The sequence below is a fragment of the Xiphophorus hellerii genome, chromosome 10, assembly GCF_003331165.1.
Source record: "Xiphophorus hellerii strain 12219 chromosome 10, Xiphophorus_hellerii-4.1, whole genome shotgun sequence".
Classification (NCBI taxonomy): domain Eukaryota; kingdom Metazoa; phylum Chordata; class Actinopteri; order Cyprinodontiformes; family Poeciliidae; genus Xiphophorus; species Xiphophorus hellerii.
This window is the reverse complement of record NC_045681.1, coordinates 15,032,457-15,050,805: the sequence shown is the minus strand read 5'-3', so window position 1 is coordinate 15,050,805 and position 18,349 is coordinate 15,032,457. Positions and strand designations below refer to the sequence as shown.

Here is an 18,349-nt window from a genome sequence, read left to right as displayed (position 1 = left end):
TAAAATAAAAAATGCCTCAGTTGCATTTTTCTATAAGAATTGTAAGGTGTGTCAGTCTAGTTTTGTCTATTTTTCCCTCCAACACAATAAAGCACTAAAAAACTGTGGCTGTCTTTTATTTTTAATATGCTGAAAATAGGTAAGAAAATAATCACCTAGTGTTTTATTTTTCAAAATGTTTAACATGTGTTGTTAAATTTGATGTGCATTGTCTTTTCATTTTATGCCTTTTAAGTTTAAAAATATCGATATACTGTAGATATAAAAATCTTTGCAAAATTTGAAAATTCAGTACCAGAAACAGTACTTATGTGTAATTCAAACAAACAAATAAAGGGACCAAGATCTAAAAATAGGATATTGAGACCAACAATAATAAAGATAACATCTTGTTTTGTGTGCAGAGGAGTTACAATTAATTTGTATACAATTAGTGTGGCTAAAGGAGACCAAATGTAAACAGGTAGTACTAATATGGAAAATATGTCACAAAGGTACTGATATAGAGTTTAAGATCAATCTGGGGAAAGGAGGATTATGGAGATATTGTTTGTGTTGCAGGGAGTGACAGAGTGAAACAAGAGGAAACGATATTTAATTTCTATGCTTCTATGCTGGAAGCAGTTCCCTAAAAACCTGAAATGTGCAGAAACTGTTGGTTCCTTTTACGTTTGAAAACATTATCGCTTATTGAGTAAGGGTAAAAGATTATTTTATCTGTTAATTTCCTCGTGCCATAGGAATTTACTTTCTTTCTTTATAAGTGATCCATAAATATTTGTGTTATTTTTTAAAACTTATATCTTGCTTTTTATTGCAGCTGTCTTCACCTTACCTTTATTAACTTTTCTGTAATATTGTACCTTGTGTCGCCTAGACGTGAACTTGCATGCATTTTACACCAGGTGGCACACTAAAATCACCGTGAGTCAAGTTGCTTTGACCTTAAACAAGACGCCCAATTCAGACGTTGGAATATCAGCTTTATATCATTTTGAAGAAAGACTGGTTCAGATTGAGGTAAATATCTTCCAATACACATCAATTTATTTCCCAGTCATACGCTTTTTGATGAACTCCACGTCTCTTCCTTTTATGGTAACAGAGAACATCATAAAATAAAAATAATAATGCGGTTTTTCCTCTGTTTTTTGTGCAGGCTTCGTCATTGCTGTGGAGTAGTGGTCTTTGGGAATATTTGCGATGTTTTCAGGCTGACACAATGCCCAGTCTGGCCCAAGTCTACCCAAACACCTCTACACTTGTGTGGGCGGGGCGCCTTCAATAATGCTGAAATCCTATTGGCTGAGGGGCGGAGGGGGCCGGGCGTACACAGACATGGAGGAATAGACGCAATATTGACTTTCCAGCCCATACCGGTCCACTCGTCTGCCATATTGAACCTGGCAAATTGACCTTGGTAACTGATACAGTTATGTTTGAAAACTTAGATCTAATAAGATCTGAACGAGTGATCGTTGCCATAAGAGACACACTCACACATACATTCAACTGACCTTCTGTAATTTTCAGTCAAGAACTAGTGACAATTCAGATTAAAAAAGGTTTGCAACTAAAAAAATACATATTACACAAATAATATGAAACAACCATGCTTGGAATTCCCCTCTATTATCCATTACACTACCATGTAGCTTATTCTTGATGAATGACCTTTTGATTTCATTTCACTATCTTCTTGAGCACACAATATTTGTGAATCTGATTAACCTGAAATAAAGTTTGGTTGTCCAGTAGGGTTTTCCTTAAATTTGGAAATTTGTCTGGTCATTGCTTATCACTGATTGTAGAGAGACTTCAAACAATCAGAGGGATCCCATAATTAAGAGTTGCTGGTGAGGAGAAATATTCAAACATTTTGCAACACTACAAATAAACCCTAATTTTACTAAAACTGAATTTTTAACTGAGGTAAGAACAACAACACTGAAATTGGTCAGGAAGGCTTCTGAAAGTCTGACACTAAAATAGGTGAAGGGATTTATGATAATGACAGTTGCATTTTACATTTTAAAACCGTCTCTTCTATGTAGATCAGTGACACAAATATCCTTTTCTTTAGATTGGATTAGACTCTCAAGTTGGATAAAATCCTGAGTTGTTCTAAATATCAGTCAGTTTTGACCCAAAATGTGAAGAAGAGAGGTTGTTTTCCATTCAGCATCACTGAAGCATACATCATATTCAACAAAAGCATGGTTTCTCTTGAAGAAAACTAGAAAAGGCCTAGACTGATTCCATAAATACATTTGACAGAAGGTCTGGTAGGGCTGTGGTCAAGAGATGGTCCGCAAAATCTAAGATATTTGGAGAACATTTTTGCTAAAGGGATTCTGGACACTAAGAGACTCCTGCCAAGCAGTACATCAACAAAGTAGTTAAGTTTTCCACAACTTAACTAGGTTTATATATATATATATATATATAATTTTCACCCCCAACAAATTAAAAAGGTGCAAATGTATTTTTTTTTTTGCAATACCACTTTTAAAAGTCTCAAAATCCTTGAATGGTAAGAGGAGTTTTATAAATCTCACACAAATTCCCGAAAGGTAACGGAACTATCTTGCGCCGCGTTGTTGATTTTGCCTGTCATAATATGGCGGCCACATTGACGTGCGACCCGGACGTTCGTGCTGCGTCTGTTTTGGTAGATCTACGTTGTGAAGCGGAGGGGTGAAAACGACTGGAGCTCGCGCACGCTTTAACGGGACTACTTCAGGAAAGAGCAGGGAAGTTTGTATGGATATGAGGGTTTTTTTTCCTTGTGGATAAACAGAGCTGCTAAAGGAGAACAACGTTTAGCAAACAGAAGGAGAGGCTTTTAAAGATATGTTCTAGGTTAATTTATCATGAGTGGACATAGAGTTTGACTTGCCAAACAAATCAAAATGCGAAGCGTACGCTGAGGAGGAGCTCAACGAAGACCGCCAATGTTCACCTTTTCCTAGGCACTTTACAACAAGTTCTTTAAATATTTTTTCGCTACTTGTTTCAGTAAAAACAACAACGGCGACAGCATGGCAGAGCACGAAAGCTTGGAGTTTGGGAAGGCAGACTTTGTGCTTTTAGACAACGTGTCGATGGAGGAATTCATGGGCAACTTAAAACTCAGGTAAGCGGTCACTCACCTTTAGAGCCCTGCTGTGGTGTCTACTTAGAAAATGTTAGCATTTAATCATTTTTTGGCCTGAAATGGATTATAAGAGGGGTTAGACGGTGTATCAACAGGTACTAATAGTTGACGTGTATGCAGCTCTGAGAAACGGTAACTATCGTCATTGTTTTACAATTCATTTTTAGTTGCATTTGTTTGATCTTAATTGTATTCATTGTATAGTTTTGGAGCCACGGCTCGCATTTCCTTTGGTTTTTAAACCGAACAGGTGACTCCTTTTTGAAAAATGTGCGACTCCACCCAGTCTATTCAGGCTCTCGGTCAGCCGGTTGGTAAAAGCATGATGTCAGGCATGCGAAGATGTAACATTACGCTGTTCAGGTGGGGCTGCGGCTCCTACCGCTCACCTCTGCCATCTGTGATGAAAGTGCAAACTGATCCCCAGTGTCGGTTAGAGCTTTTAGTGTCTAATTCAGCAGCTCTGGACAGTTAAACCGAGAGGATCTTTCTGTTTCTCTAATTTACCCGAACAACTACTCTCATGAACACATTTTAATATTTTTGTCACCGTGCAGTTTCACTGCAAAGTGGTCCTTTAGTACTGTGTTTGTAACTGCGGTCATTTACAGCTGTCCTATTACCATTCTGCCAGCACATTAAGGATTTGGTATTAAGTTTTTTTTGTTTTCCCTTTAAACTGCAATGTCAAGAATGCACATTGTTATTGGACAGGTTTGTCTTGGGGAAAAAAAGGAATAGAAACATTTCTTCAACATTTTGAAAATGTTTTCATTCATTCAAAGATAACAGTTTCTGCATCTGTGCTTCAGCGAAAGTCCATCTCTTCCCTCTCCCACACCCACTCAGGCCTCATTTAGAAAGAAAATAAGACTCTTACTGCATGAAGTGTCTAAAGTATGTCCCAGAAAAACACAGTGTACATCTTTTGTTCTGTCTCAAATAGAGCCGTAAATAACAGGATGAGCTAAGTTTCTCTGGTGTTCATTAACGGCATTGTTTCATTCAGAAATGTAAGCTCCACTCAACACTGTATATTACATTTACGATGTGAAAACATGTTTTTGCTTCTATATCAGCATGCACAGTGCTTTCACTTTGTTTGATTTCAGCCACAAACTTCAGTATACTGTTTTGGAATTATGCTTGATAGACCATCACAAGTTTCAGTTATTAAACTGTGGCATATTAAAATGTGGCATGTATTCAGTTTGTATTTATCCCCCATTGTTCAATAATATGTAGAACTACATTTCACTTCAATTACAGTTGCGAGTCTTTTGAAGTTTGTGGCTGCTAAGTTTGAACACCTACAGACTGAAACGTTTGTCCAGTCTGTGCAAAATGGTACATGGTCTGCGTTTGTTTCCTGCTTTATCAAGTCTAAGGACTCCAAAGCGCTTTGCACTATATTATTTTTTTTCTTTACCTGTTATAGACACTCCTAGTGATGGTGATAAATTACAATGTAGCCACAGCTACCCTGGAGCAGACTGACAGAAGCAAAGCTATAGAATTTGGACTTTGTTTCCTCATATTTTTGACTTTAATCTTGAAAAAGGTTAGAAACTAATAAAACGTTCTCATTGTTTTTTTTTTTTCTTCCAAGGTACCCTAATACTTCCAGATTAAGCTATCAAAAAAGCAATACTGCTCCAATAAAAAAATAAAATAAACTTTCCTATTATATCATACATAGACCTTTTTACTTCATTAGGTAAATGTCATGAGGTGTGTTTTTCTGTTCCTTTTTCTCCTTATGCCTGCCACCTGGGCGTAATTATCACAGCTGTTCTCGTTGTTTTTGATTGTGTTTAGTCCCAGCGTATTTAAGTTCACCTGTTGTGCCCAGTCCCTTGTGGGATCATTTGCGTTGTTCACTGCCTTCTCAGTGAAGTCAAGAAACGTGTACATAGAAATAGTTACCTGTGCTGGTAAATAAAGCACAGGTTTATTTCCCTTCTACGAGCGGCATCTGGATTCACCTCCTTCCTCTATGGTTGCCCTTGACAGTAAATTAAGTAGAGCAAATGTTGTTCTTAACAACATACAATAGTTGCATAAAATCATATTTTAGAATATATATAGATATATTATTGATCCGCTTATGGGATGAAGATTAGAAAAGATAGTCACACTAGAAAATTAATTATTTTTCTTGAGTTTGCAAACCTCATCAGATGTCTGACATTCTTTAATGTTTGGGTGCTGGAGCATCGGTTTTCTATAACACCATCAGAAAGGTCCAGCACATTTAATACCCCTTCCTTATCATTTTAATCCAGTTTGTATATTTACTTTAAGTCTTAGCTTGTAAACAGTCTGTTCCCTGAGTTTTTTTTACCTTTAATAGAAAGCTTGCATTGAATGCAGGTGGATTAAGATATTTTTGGAATGTTATTCTTAGCAGTTGTGATATGTCTGTTTTGACTTCTAATATGAAACATCCCACTTTCAGTCCAGAAAAGATTAGCAGCAGAACTAAATAAAATAGTTTTTTCCACGGAGCTCCATGGTGACGAGTGCTATTGTTAGAACATGGCCTGCAGGTGACTCATTTGTTATAGACTCTATAGGGACCAGTTGTCACGTTAACTACCAGACACCTGGCTGTCAAGGGAGGTAAAGCATGCAGTTGTTAATTGATATTTTTGCCCTTTAATTGTTTCTGCAAAGAATTATTCTCTCTATTGTTTTCTCTCTTAAGTGCCCTTGGGTCTTTTGAAAGGTGCTTGTAAGTTAAAAGTGTAATTAAATCTTAACATTCATAAACTGACAATTAGAGACTGAACAAGTATGACTGATTTAAAAGAAAATCTCCTCTATAAAGAATAAGACAGCACAGCTCAGGTTTGCATCTGAATATCTGAATGATGAATTGGGCACCTAGCGTTGTGAGTCTAGCGTGTTTTTTAGGTATAGAGCATTTTAGTGTAAAATGTAAGGCAATCTGTTTTACAGCTCAATCTGGGTCATCAACAGGACACTGATCATAAAAATAAGTGCAAATCTACAACAGAGTGCCTGAGAAACTGAAGAACCAACGTGTTGCCTGGTCAAAGTCCAGACCTAAGCTTGTTTAAAGTGTTGTAGTAAGACCTTAAATACTAGCTGTCCAGAAACAAATGTCTGCAAACCTGAAAGCACTAAAGAAACAAAAGATTGGATGCAAAACGATTTTACACCAATGAAAGGTTGATAATTCCGTACAGAAGATAACATCACGTCATTCCTGCCAAAGGTGACCGTGCAAGTAGCTCAACATCTGGGGTGTGTGATTTTTAACCCATTGGTTATATTATTCATGGCCAACTGTTCATGGCATTTTATTCATTTGAGGTTCAATTTACCTAATTCTTAGACCTATTATGAATGAATTACATTTATTTGTAAAACATGTTTTACAATTTTACATTTAAGCTGACTTTATGTGCTTTTACTCAAGACTAAATATTAGTTGCTCCTGATTAGCAATAAAAATCTCAAGCAGAAAAATATTCACTCAGTTGTGTTGAGATGTTTCAGTCGGTGAATTATTTCTCTTTAACTGATTTGAATCAGTGAAACTCAAAATGTCTCCGGTAAAGAATTCTGGTATAAAAGTGAAGGGGTTTTTCTAGAGGACACAGCCGTTCTGGTTACCAGTGTTTTTACAGCCATGCTTTTTAAATTAGATCAGCGTCTGTGGTGTGAACAGTAGCTTTAGCAGTCAGGCTGTGAGACCTGAGAGCTACCAGACGGCACCAGGCATCATTTTTCCAACTATGTCCTATTTTCTGTCTGTTTGTTTTCCCTCCAGCCAGACTGTTCAGTCCGGAGGTGGCGTGTGCAGATTGTTATTTGTAGAGGGTGTGACCAGCCAGGAGCGCTTCCTTTTTGCTCTCTCCCACCTTCCCCCTTAGTCTCAGAGTGTGTGCATTCATGCAGGGAAATGTACGTGTGTTGGTTGGAGTGGGAGTGGACCACTTAAGGGATGGATCCAGAGGGCATCTAATGTTCTCTGTTTGGTTCGCTGCAGTTATCCAAAATAACTTGGTCTGGAACACATCTGCCCCGTGTATTATGGCTTCAAAGGACCTGCTGCTGTACAGCCAACTTCGGCTCTCTCTACCACGTAGTTTACTTAAAACATATCTCCTACAGTTGTAAGGCTGTCTTTGAAGTTGGCAAGTCCTCATATTGGGACGTTTTTTCCCTTCATTATGGGGGATTTCTACTGTTAAAGTCCTGGCATGTCGGGTAATCACATTCCCTTGTGGCAGCAATTAAGCCCTGATATGGAAAAAAGGGCTCATGGTGAGACATTGTTGTTTAAGCTGACATTTGGTTTGTTTGACTTGAAGTTGACCTCTGCAGACTGTTCTGCTCTCCTCAAAATAGAGCCCAATCAGATGCCCAGTCCATTTGTAGAGATGCCAAGATAGAAGTTCACATTCTTGTTTCGTCTTGGGAAGTTTCAGTTGATACAGTGCCTTACAGAAGTATTTACATGATTTTCTTTTTCTTCACATTTTGTCCTGACATAGCCACCAATGTTTCCAAATTATTTTTATTAACATGATGAATCAACAAAAAAGTAGCACATACAAATAAATTTGGTGGTTTTCAAAATTATAATGTCAAATGCATGTGCACTCAGTCTTTTTTACTTTGAGACCCCAGAATCAAATTTAATGCTACCTGTTGCCTGCGTAGCATAGGTCAGAAAATGGGTAAGAAGGTCCTCTGGTCAGGTGAGACTAAAATATACCTTTTTGCAAAATGCTGTTTGGTGGAAAACGGACTCTGCATGTTACCCTGAAGACATGGTGAAACACTGTAGCAGCACCATCATGTTAGGGTGTTGCTATTCTTCAGCAGGGACAGGAAAGCTGGTTGTTGGTAAGTTAGATGGAGCTAAATAGTGCCAGAAGAAAACCCGTCAAAGGGTGCACTATATTCACCTTTCAGCAGGAAAAAGCCTCTAAACATCGACCCAGAGAGTTACAGTGGATGCTTTAAATCAAAGCAAATCATGTGCTAGAACGGCTCTGTCAATATTAAGGTGCTAAATCCAGTTGAGACTCTAATTGATGTCCATAGCTGTTGAAATGGAGCTATTTTATAAAGGAGAAATGGGCAGAAATGTCAGTCTGCACAATGTGCAAAGCTCGTTAAAACGTACCCTAAAAGGCTTGCAGCTAAACTTGCAACAAAAGCTAGTTCAATAAAGTATGCACAACACATTTCAGATTTTTGTCATAATTCAGAAAACCATCATTTTGTATCATTTTGCTCCCATTTCACAATGATGAATTGTGAAGTGGGATCTTCACAATTCATAAAAACCAAAATAAAATGACATGAAGTTTGTGGTTGTAATTCGACAAATCATAAAAAGGTTCATAGTGTATGAATAGTTTTGCAAGGCACTATAAAATTTGGCATCCAACTATAAATGCTTATGCCAAAAACTGTGGTTTTATGCTAAGCAAGGCAGTGGAAAAAAGGTAACCTAACACACACATGAACCTGCTTCATGTTTCATAACATTTTTAGGTTAATACAGATAAAATAAGTACCGAAACAACCTTTCTGATACTGAGCAATTTCCTACTGACTGAGGGTGGTATAGTCTGTGAGAAACAAAATTCAAACAGAACGTATTTGTACAATATTAAAACGTTGGAAAATAACCTTTTCCACCTGCTAAATTTGGAAAAAAGACCAAAAAAAGAAAGTGATTAAATAAAAGTTGAAAGAATAACAGCATTAAGTAAATGTTCTCAGCATCCTGGAGATCTGACATCCTGCCCGACATCTGAAATGTCTTTATAAGGCAGCATTGTTTAGTCTGATTCCTGCAGCCCAGTGGAAAAAGAAAACTGCTGCATGTTTTCCTTAAATTAATATGGTAGGACTTTTCTTTTTCCAAAGTAACAGCCTTTTTATAATTTGAGATTCTAATATGTTCGGTATGTTTTTCACTTGTGCTAAAAATGTTAAAAGAAGCAAAACTGCAAAGCCTTGCTTTGATCTCAGTAATAAGGATCCAGATGGGTAAGAATCAGTGTTCCTAATATGCAATCTAAATTGCACTGATGTGGCTTCAGCTCTGCTTGTTAAATTATTTTCAACCTGAGGCAATACATTCTTTTCTCTATAAACTTTGGATGGTGTTTATGTTATTCCCCCCCCTAGTGTGCGACTGTAAAGACTGTTGTCTTCAGGTTTTGAATGTAGCTGCTGAAGGACTCTGAGTGATTTAACCCTTGTACTCATCTACAAGGAGTTAAAAGAGACTTTGACCGGGAAGCCTGGGATAATATAGAGCAGAGCAGGAACGCTGGCATTTCCCTTCCTTTCATTGTATCCTGTAGCCTCTCTCTGACTAGTCTGTTATTGTTTTGTACAGTTTGGCACAGCAGTGCATTTTAACACTAGCAACGATTTTACTTCTCAGATAATTTGAATAAATCACAGTTCTGACTTAACCAAATTAAGGTTTGCTCTCTGTTTCTAGTAGCTCCTTGATTTAACTTTAAAATGAACCAAGAAATTGCTTTCATATGGGTGCTAAAAAAGCAGCAATTCTCTTCTTTACCCTGCAGGGAAACTATAAGTGTAGTGCATAAAGAGGCTGTGCTGCCTCTTTATCTTACAAAGTAAACAAATGGTTCTAGCCAGACTTGTAAAATAAGGATTGTCCTGGAGATTTGGTTAAAGGCCTCCTTCTCCTTTGTTGGATACAGATCAATAAATGAGCCTCTGTTCCTGTTTAGAACCCTTTTTATATTACAAGTGTTGACATCTTGTAAGATATTGAGCTAGCTTCTCTTTTTGTTTTTTGCTGACTTTCCCTGTATGCATTTGTTATCAATGCACAATACAACAAAGTGCTTGTTCCCTGCAACAAATATGCAGCAGATGCCTCTAAGAATATTTATACCCAACCTGCTTATTACAGTTCTTTTTCCTTGCAGTGGTCACTGACTGGAGGAGAATATTTATAGATGATTGCCAAGATAGAGGCTGTTCTCTCATTTACTCTGTGCTCTTTTCAAAACCCGCAGCAATAAAGTACGAGGTCTAATTACCATCATGAACATAAAGATAGTGGATCTAAAGTTGATTCTGAGTGTGTCGTTGTGTGAAAGTTAACCCATAAACATCATCAAAGTACTTGGTAACTTATGTGAAAGTAACCTTTTGGTTCCAGGAGAGTATGACCTCTTTAGATTTACTAAAAGAATCTTTTACTGCTTCCCCAGTGTCTCTCACTGCTAGTGGTCCTGTTAACATTGAAGGATGAGAGACTCTCCTGAGCTGACTGGATTCATAGAAGGCTCTCTGAGAAATGCTTGCTCCCCTGCAATCCAGCACTGAAAAGTCCAGTCTCACCACAGGAATTTCCATACAACCAGCTGTAATCTGAAACACATTACCATTGCTGCATAAACAGGGCTGTGCCTGTGTAGCTTATTTTCCCCCTCTGAAATGGGTTCACCAGCCCTCAGAGACGTCTCATTTGTGGACTGAAGGAATTGGCAGACGGGGTCAGGAGGAGGCCTTTAATACAGGCTTTCAAAACCCATTTGTAGTCTTGTTTTATCACCTCTGTGTCATTGCTTCTTGACTGCTGCTTTTTGTTTTGTTTTTTTCTTACTTTTTAAAAAAAAAAATCCTCTTAACCCTATATTTAATTTGTGACCAGGAACATTTAGCTTAATAAGATAAAATGTAAAATTGTGGGGAGGGAATCCGTTTTATTTAATTCTTTCAAAAGTTAATCCTCTTTAAAAACCAGGATGGTTTGAAAAATTATTTTCGTCAATGAGAAAATGTTTGTCTCAATCTATTGCTGTCGTTGGTTGGCTGTAAAGGATGTTGACCTTAAGGGTTGTGGAAGAATCCAAGGATGCTGCATGGACTTCTACTTAAGCCACTCCTCTGAAAAAAGTTGGTTCAGCTCAATAAAGAACTTTATGGTGTTTTCTTTTTCTTTTATATACACTCATCATGGCACAAATGGTGTATTCATTCTGGGCTTTTAATTATTATTTCCATCCATCTTTTGAGTGTTGGAGGATTTAGAGCTGCAGAATATATTAAGTCCCAAACCTCATTACATTATTGCTTGCCTGCAGTATTTGGTAGGCGTTTATATTTCAAGTTCCAAGCATTATAGTTTTATAGATCTAGTTATTTGTCAATCCACCCACTTTTGCCAATGTAGCAGTAAAACTAGAACCAAAACAAACTCTCAGCATAATGCAGCCATCATTGTATCTAGCATTGTAGATCTGAAAACCTCCTCTTGACTCTAAACATTTTTTTGTAGGCAAACAGCTCCAGCATTGTCTCAGCTAACCTTAAAAGGTATTAAACTATCCCATGTGAGTCCAGAGGAAGGGGTCTTTTTTTAAAACAGGTGTTTGTCAGCAGGTTCTGAATTCTTACAAATTCATAAGATGTTTGTTACATACCGAAACCAAAAAAGGTTTAAGCACATAATTAAAACAAAAGATTATTGACCTTCATGGTCATGATGAATGTATGTAAGCTTCTGACTGGCACTGCATGTATGTGTCTAACCTGAATAAACAATTTATGATCTATTTAAATTATTTGTTTTGCATTCAGCAACAAAGCTGTGGCATGACAGGTTTGAATAACTTTGAATAACCCACAGCACCTCTCTGTAGCACATGTGGTGTTCATATTTAGAATTAAAATTTAGCAATCTCTCTCGATGTTTTTCTAAAATATATTTATATTTTTCTTTTTAACTTTGTTGATTCATTTACAAGAGAAATTCAAATATAAGAAAGCTCTATCTAAAATAAAAATTGTAGTTTTGCACTTAACTGATATTGATTTTCCAACATAGAAAAGAGAGAAATAAATGGTGCATGCTCTGTAATATAGACAGTGACTATTCTCATTTCTGCATCAAAGCTTACACCCCTAATCCCTAAGGTCTAACAATGTGCATGTAAAGAACATGCTGTTGGGTGATGCATTTATGGACCAAAAATGATGGTTCTTTCCTATGATGCGTTCAGTATATTTGAACTTCTTTCCAATATTTGATCTCCAGATCTCAGTCTAGGCCTTATCAATTGAAAAGGGGCATATTAAAATTTCTGACCAATCAGTCAATATAGCAAAAATTTTGACAAACTGCAATCAGACTGTTCTGTCTAATTAGAAACATTTTAGTGAAGCTATTTGATTCTTAATATTTTTTTGGGACTTTTGGTCAGTTAAAAAATATATGCTTGGTGTTAAAATACTTTGTTTTAATATAGTATATTTAATTTTGTTATTGGTGAGTGCGAATTTTTCTTCAGTTTCATGCAACAATTAAAATAACCCAATTTCTTAGTTTTTATGCTTAATTGCATAATATCGGCTTTTAAAAATCCAAGTTTAACTTTTAGGGTACCTTCTAAAATACTACCTTATTTTAGAAGGTATCAAAAGGAATGGGGGCAGAGTGCAAAGAAGATTGTTTTATTCTTAATGTTCAAAGATCTCCTTACTCTCTGAGAAGGATGGTGGAGTTTATTGCTCCAAATCTATCTACTACAAATCTATCCTGCAGGGTTTTAATCTTCTCTAAAAAATACAATACCAATTCAAACCGCCTTACATAATCATGCGTTTCTTAGAAATAAAATCCATCACCAAGAATTCCCTGATGTGATATTTGATGGGGATTTAAATCTGTCAAGCCTCGCATGTAAACTGCCTGGCTCATGATTTAACAAGCAGCTGCATCCTCTTCCTGCAACACTACACCACGATTAAACCTCCCTGTTTTACCTGTTGTTGTAAAGTTCCCCCACCCACAGTTCCCCAAGTCTTTCGGTGTGATACTGATTTTTCAGATCTGGGTCTCTTTGTAGATTAAAGACCGTGTGCTGTTTCTGTCTGCACGTTGGACGTGTCCTGTCCTGCTCTGACGTTTCCAGCTCTCTTCAGAACTGTATTGTTGTCCAGTCCACCTGTGTTGGAGCTGCAGTGTCCTGATCCACAGTGGGGGTAGAGCAGCTTACTCACTTTCACAGCCTGTACGTCTCATTACTTTACAGCATCAAAGGGACACAGGCTACTCAGACAATGGGCTGGAATGCACTTGAGCGTTCAGTGCACTTTGTTTAATCTTTGCCTTGCTTCTGATTGCTTTGTGTGCTTTTGCATTTCCAAGCCTCAGTTAACTTAAAGGGGCATATTTTTCTTTCTTACACAAAAAAGTGATATAATTGTACTTTCTAGTTTGGATTATAAATTTGTTCATCATGGTATTTCCAGAAACTCTTTGTACAGATACTGATACTTCTGCATGATGAAATAAGCTAGGGACACATTTTGCTTTGGATTACAATGTATAATAGTGGGTGTGATGGAAAATAGAAAAACAAAGTGCCTGAAAGGTTGGTGTGCTGCAAAAGCACAAGCTACAAATGGAGTATATCTGTATTTCTAGATTCTTTTTTATGTTTTCTTTGTGAAAATGGCACAAATAGTTTTGCGTAACTTTAAAATCACCAGTATACCAAGGTTTTAAAAATGAACAGTTTTAACTTTCTGTTTAAATAATTGTTAATGATTTTCTTTTATCCTCATTGTATGGAGCATATTGGGGTCCTACCTGGCCTGTTGCTGTGTGCTGCCAGTTAGCTGGCTGAAATAATTCTCTTACACTTTTCCCTCTCTTAGGCAAGTTCAGGTGTTTGGTTATATAGTCCATCTTGACCAAATTAAGGTCAGCCATGGAAATTAGGGTGCTACTTATCTTTCTTACTCTTTTACTACGTTAAAACTGCTTTAAAACCACAGCTATAACGACTGTTTAGTGGCCTGTTTGCTAAGCAGTAGTCTGCAGGCTCTACCTAATTAGACAGGACTAATTAACCAGGCAATATCAGCTTGTTGTTCTTTCATTTCTGAAAAAGACCTGAACATCAAAAAGCAATAATGTTCTGTGCAACAACCTTTTGAAAATTACTACTTACTTTTCTGGTGTTTGTATCTGTCTATGTATCAACATCAAAATATTCAATGTTAATCATAACAGTATCATGACTGTAATGGTCTGTTATAACATTTTATACCCACAGCAGTTAGGATAATTGTTGCTTATCCATTTATAATAAAAAGGGATACTTTATTGTCCATTTAATTCATATAACGTTGTTCCTAATATTTCTTTTCAGTAAATCCTAAAATGCACAAAACAAATTTTTATATAAATGGAAAAAAAATAGCCATTAATTTTGAATACAACAATGTCTACAATTAATATTAGTTACAGTCCTTGTTCAGACAAATATAAAATCCTCCACTGCCAACATTGCATCAGTTTTCTGATACCTTGTATAAAATTACAGTCATAAAATAAATGCAGAATTTGTCATAGTTGTAGCTCTTTTGTTATCAACTTATTACTGATGTATCTAATTATTTGTCAGCTTTTTTTCTAGTCCTCCATTAGCTTATTTTCTTCTTCTTAGAAGACAGAAATGATATCACTTTCCTTAAATAGCATGTTGAGTAATGTCTGGATTTCTTTGTATCGTATCATTCCTTTTTCTTAATATTCTGTTTCTCTAAATCCATCCTGCTACTCATTTTTACGGCGTATTTGTAGATTAAAGACCGTGTGCTGCTTCAACGTCAGTGCCAATTTCTGTCCTGGTTCATCCCGTCTTTAAAGAGTGTGGTGGACAACTGCTTTCAAACATGTAAAGCGTCAAGCTCCTGGCCTGGCTCTCATTTCTTCCAAAAACATCTAGACCTGCAAGCCTAACGGCAACATCCTGTGTGTTGATGTAGAAAAATTTTGACAAAGCTTTATTTTTAGGTGTCGGGGAAACTCACATTTGTGTGGTGATGAAAGCTGGTAAAAATAGGTTAATTTTCAAGATGTATAGCTGGTTTCTTAAGGCGTATTGTTTATGCAGACATCAATAATGACATATTGTTTTTAAGTGGAAGAAATTATAATTTTGTATTGCTTTGCAACACTGATAGTGTAAAACAATATAAAAATGTTTTTGTTTTTATATTGTTTTGCACTACAAGATAAAAACAATTTTTGTTTTTATCTTTAATTTATATTTTTGTGCTTTCCTCTTGTTAGTAGTATGTCATCATTTAGATCAATATATTACATCTCAAGAGTTGAGGTTGCAGTGTTGTAAATTTAGCATTATGATCAGTGTAGATAGAACAGATAGAATTAATAAATCAAAAATTTCCAGGAGTTCACCTGAGAGAATGTAGATCCTTATAGAGACTCCCTTTCCTTCCCAGTTTTCTTGTAGTTATTCACCATTTTTTGTTGTGTCACACAAAATGCCAATAAAGTGCTAAATTTGTGTTTTTGACATTGAAGGGGGATGACTATTTTCTTAATGCAGTGTTTTTGATGGATGGTTCTGAACTTGGAAGAAATACCTAAAATCTGATTTTGATAAAATACTGATGTAGGGCTGTGGGATGGTATATGTGTTGATGGGCCTCTCCTCCTACACACCGTGTGGGAGCTGCTGTTTACTAAGCAGGCTTTACAAAGAAGCAGAAAATCCCCTAATGCAGAGCCCAGATGTTGGGTGGCTGCAGACCATGATGAAAGCCTCTGTCACACTTTATATACTAGATGAGTGGAAAGCAACACTTTTGTCATTTCTGGTGGTTTCCACAGTTTCAATTTTTAGCAAGTGGCAGACTGACCTAATACTGTATATTAGTACATCTAAAAAAATTGGCATGTACTCAATATTTCTTGCCAGTTATCTCAGGAAGTGAAATTCATTACAGATTTCAATGACTATGGCTTATGGGTAAAAACCCCCAAAATTCAATGTCTCAGAAAATTTGAATATCACATTATACATATTAATAACTGATGTTTTAATCACATCAGTGAAAAGTATGCACATTTCTATGTACTCAATACTTGGTTTGGACCTTCTAATTATACTTTTATCTCCTTATGATATTACTACTGGATAATCATTCTAGGCCAGTAGATTGCAATCACTATTTGCCAATGAGGCCTGGGGTCATGTTTTGAATGTATATACGTATATATAGTTTTCTGAAATAACATTTTTTTTTTGCCTTTTGAATCAGAATTTTTCCCAAATAACACATTTCTCCCTCGACACTAGTTTCACAATAAATCATTGCTTATCATTGCAGTATCATTTTGAAATCACAATTGCAAAAGATGTAATGTTAGGGTAACAGAATGTAACATATTCGTGCTTTACATATCAGTACCATTAGTTATTTTAATTCACTACAACCTCCGATCATGCATTGGGATACTTAGAGGATTTGGTGGATTGAAGCTTGTGCTAGACTATGAACCAAAGGAGGACAAGAACATATCCATGAGGAAAATCACATCTCTGTTTTGCCATTGGGAAGGTATAATAGTTAAGTAACAAATAATGTTCAGTTTAAGAGACATGGAGAAGATAAATTTTGACCAAAGTCCACAATACAAATCTCTGGGTCTTGAAGGCAAAAATGACAATAATTTATGGATTGTTATGTAAACAAGCCATCAAATAAAGCTTAAACAGAAAAAAAAATTAGTAGAACAACAGATGAAGATGGTATGCTGAAATCAAATATCACTTCTGTTCCAGTTATGTGCAAAGCATGAGCTGATCAGTGACAATGATGTTTGACTCATCTCGAGCTGGCACAACATCCATACCCGTTCAACCGCTGAGCTTTATTTGGGGTTTTCCTCCTCCTCCAAATGTTCTTTTATATACTTTCATCCTGTTGTTGTCCGACTGTGCTAAAGCCAAGGACATAAACAGTGTTGAGTCCACAGCAGAACATAGCATTGAGTTTTAGGTGTATACATGCTCATTGTTTCAAACTTCACGTAATCCATTAAGTTGTTGCTTACTCCAAATATGACCTTGTTTTGGTTAAGGTAATCCAGATATGTAGTTTTTATACCAAATTTGTAAAAAAAAACCCAACAAAAAACACATTTGTGGAGGATGGAATGAACACTTCTTTATGTGTAGTGCATGTATATAATGTGCTATTTATTTTCAGCCTACCCTTCATTGGTTTGAACATATAGCTTTGATTCTTTTGAGATGAGTTGTAGTTGTGAAACAAGCAGAAGCAGCAAATGTTTTGGATAGTCATTATTTTTCTCTACAATACAGCTGTCAGGACACACCCTAAACATTTCTGATGTTTACACTCAGCAAAAGCAGTAATGAACTCGGAGATAAAAGTGGAACAGACACAGATTATCTCCCTGCAGTTTATAATTCCCATTCCTACAACAACCCTGAACACACACTGATAACGTGTGCTAACTCTGCCATAGATTTTATTGTATAATGGAAATGTAGGGCAGTTCAGATATGTCACTTATATCATTGATTAATTTACTGATAATAAATGTTAATAAACTTCCTTATTTGGTTTTGACTGTGTACGAGATCTTTTAATTAGTTTTTACTTTAACTTGGAAGTAATTGATGATTGTTGAACATTTTCATGTCTTGTAACAGTCACAAAGTAACATTAGGTGAATATGAAAGAATACATGATTTCCAATTTTCTTTAAAAAAATATCTGAAAAGAATGGCATGTATCAGTCAGTGTTTTGTACAGTTTTTTTATGGTGAACTTGCAAATTTTAGTCTCTGAGTTGTGAACTTTTATTTATTTTAACTTTTTCTTTTCTCAATCTTTATGCAATAACTCAAACTTAACATGAACATTCTTTGATCCAAACAGCTCCATTTTATTTTGCCCTAATCTGACTACGTAAAGCTGCTTCTTCCACATGTGGCAGGGTTCAACTTTGAATAGGGATGCCTTATGGCTTTTGTTCAGTAATGGATTCCAGATTTAAAATTATTATTGTTTTTATTGTGGAAAACGTTTCTAATAATTTAACTATCAAATTTGTGGGGGGGGGTTTACTGTCTTTTCAGTTAAGGAATCTAATTTACTTGTGAATTTATTTACTCTTTCTTTAATATTATTCATTGTTTAGTTCACCCTTTTGTATTGAAATAGCAATTGATACTAATACAGCAACTACTACTTTTTCAACAATGGCTTTCTTCTTTCCTTTTTTGACACAATTGTCCTGTTTGCAGTGTTCTGTGGTCTTCAGGATGCTTTTTTGCTCACTAATGTTTCCCAACAAAT

The 18,349-nt window shown here is 36.2% G+C and overlaps 1 protein-coding gene across 1 annotated transcript in view; it reads left to right on the top strand.

The window, feature by feature from the left end:
• The first annotated feature begins 2,701 nt into the window (after window positions 1-2,701).
• The window catches only part of myo1d (myosin 1D), a 91,085-nt gene continuing 75,437 nt past the window's right edge, over window positions 2,702-18,349 (top strand). Inside the window, exon 1 of the mRNA XM_032574615.1 lies at window positions 2,702-3,136. Coding sequence (XP_032430506.1) covers window positions 3,042-3,136 — 95 coding nt within the window. The 5' untranslated portion in view covers window positions 2,702-3,041. The remainder of the gene's footprint in view (window positions 3,137-18,349) is intronic.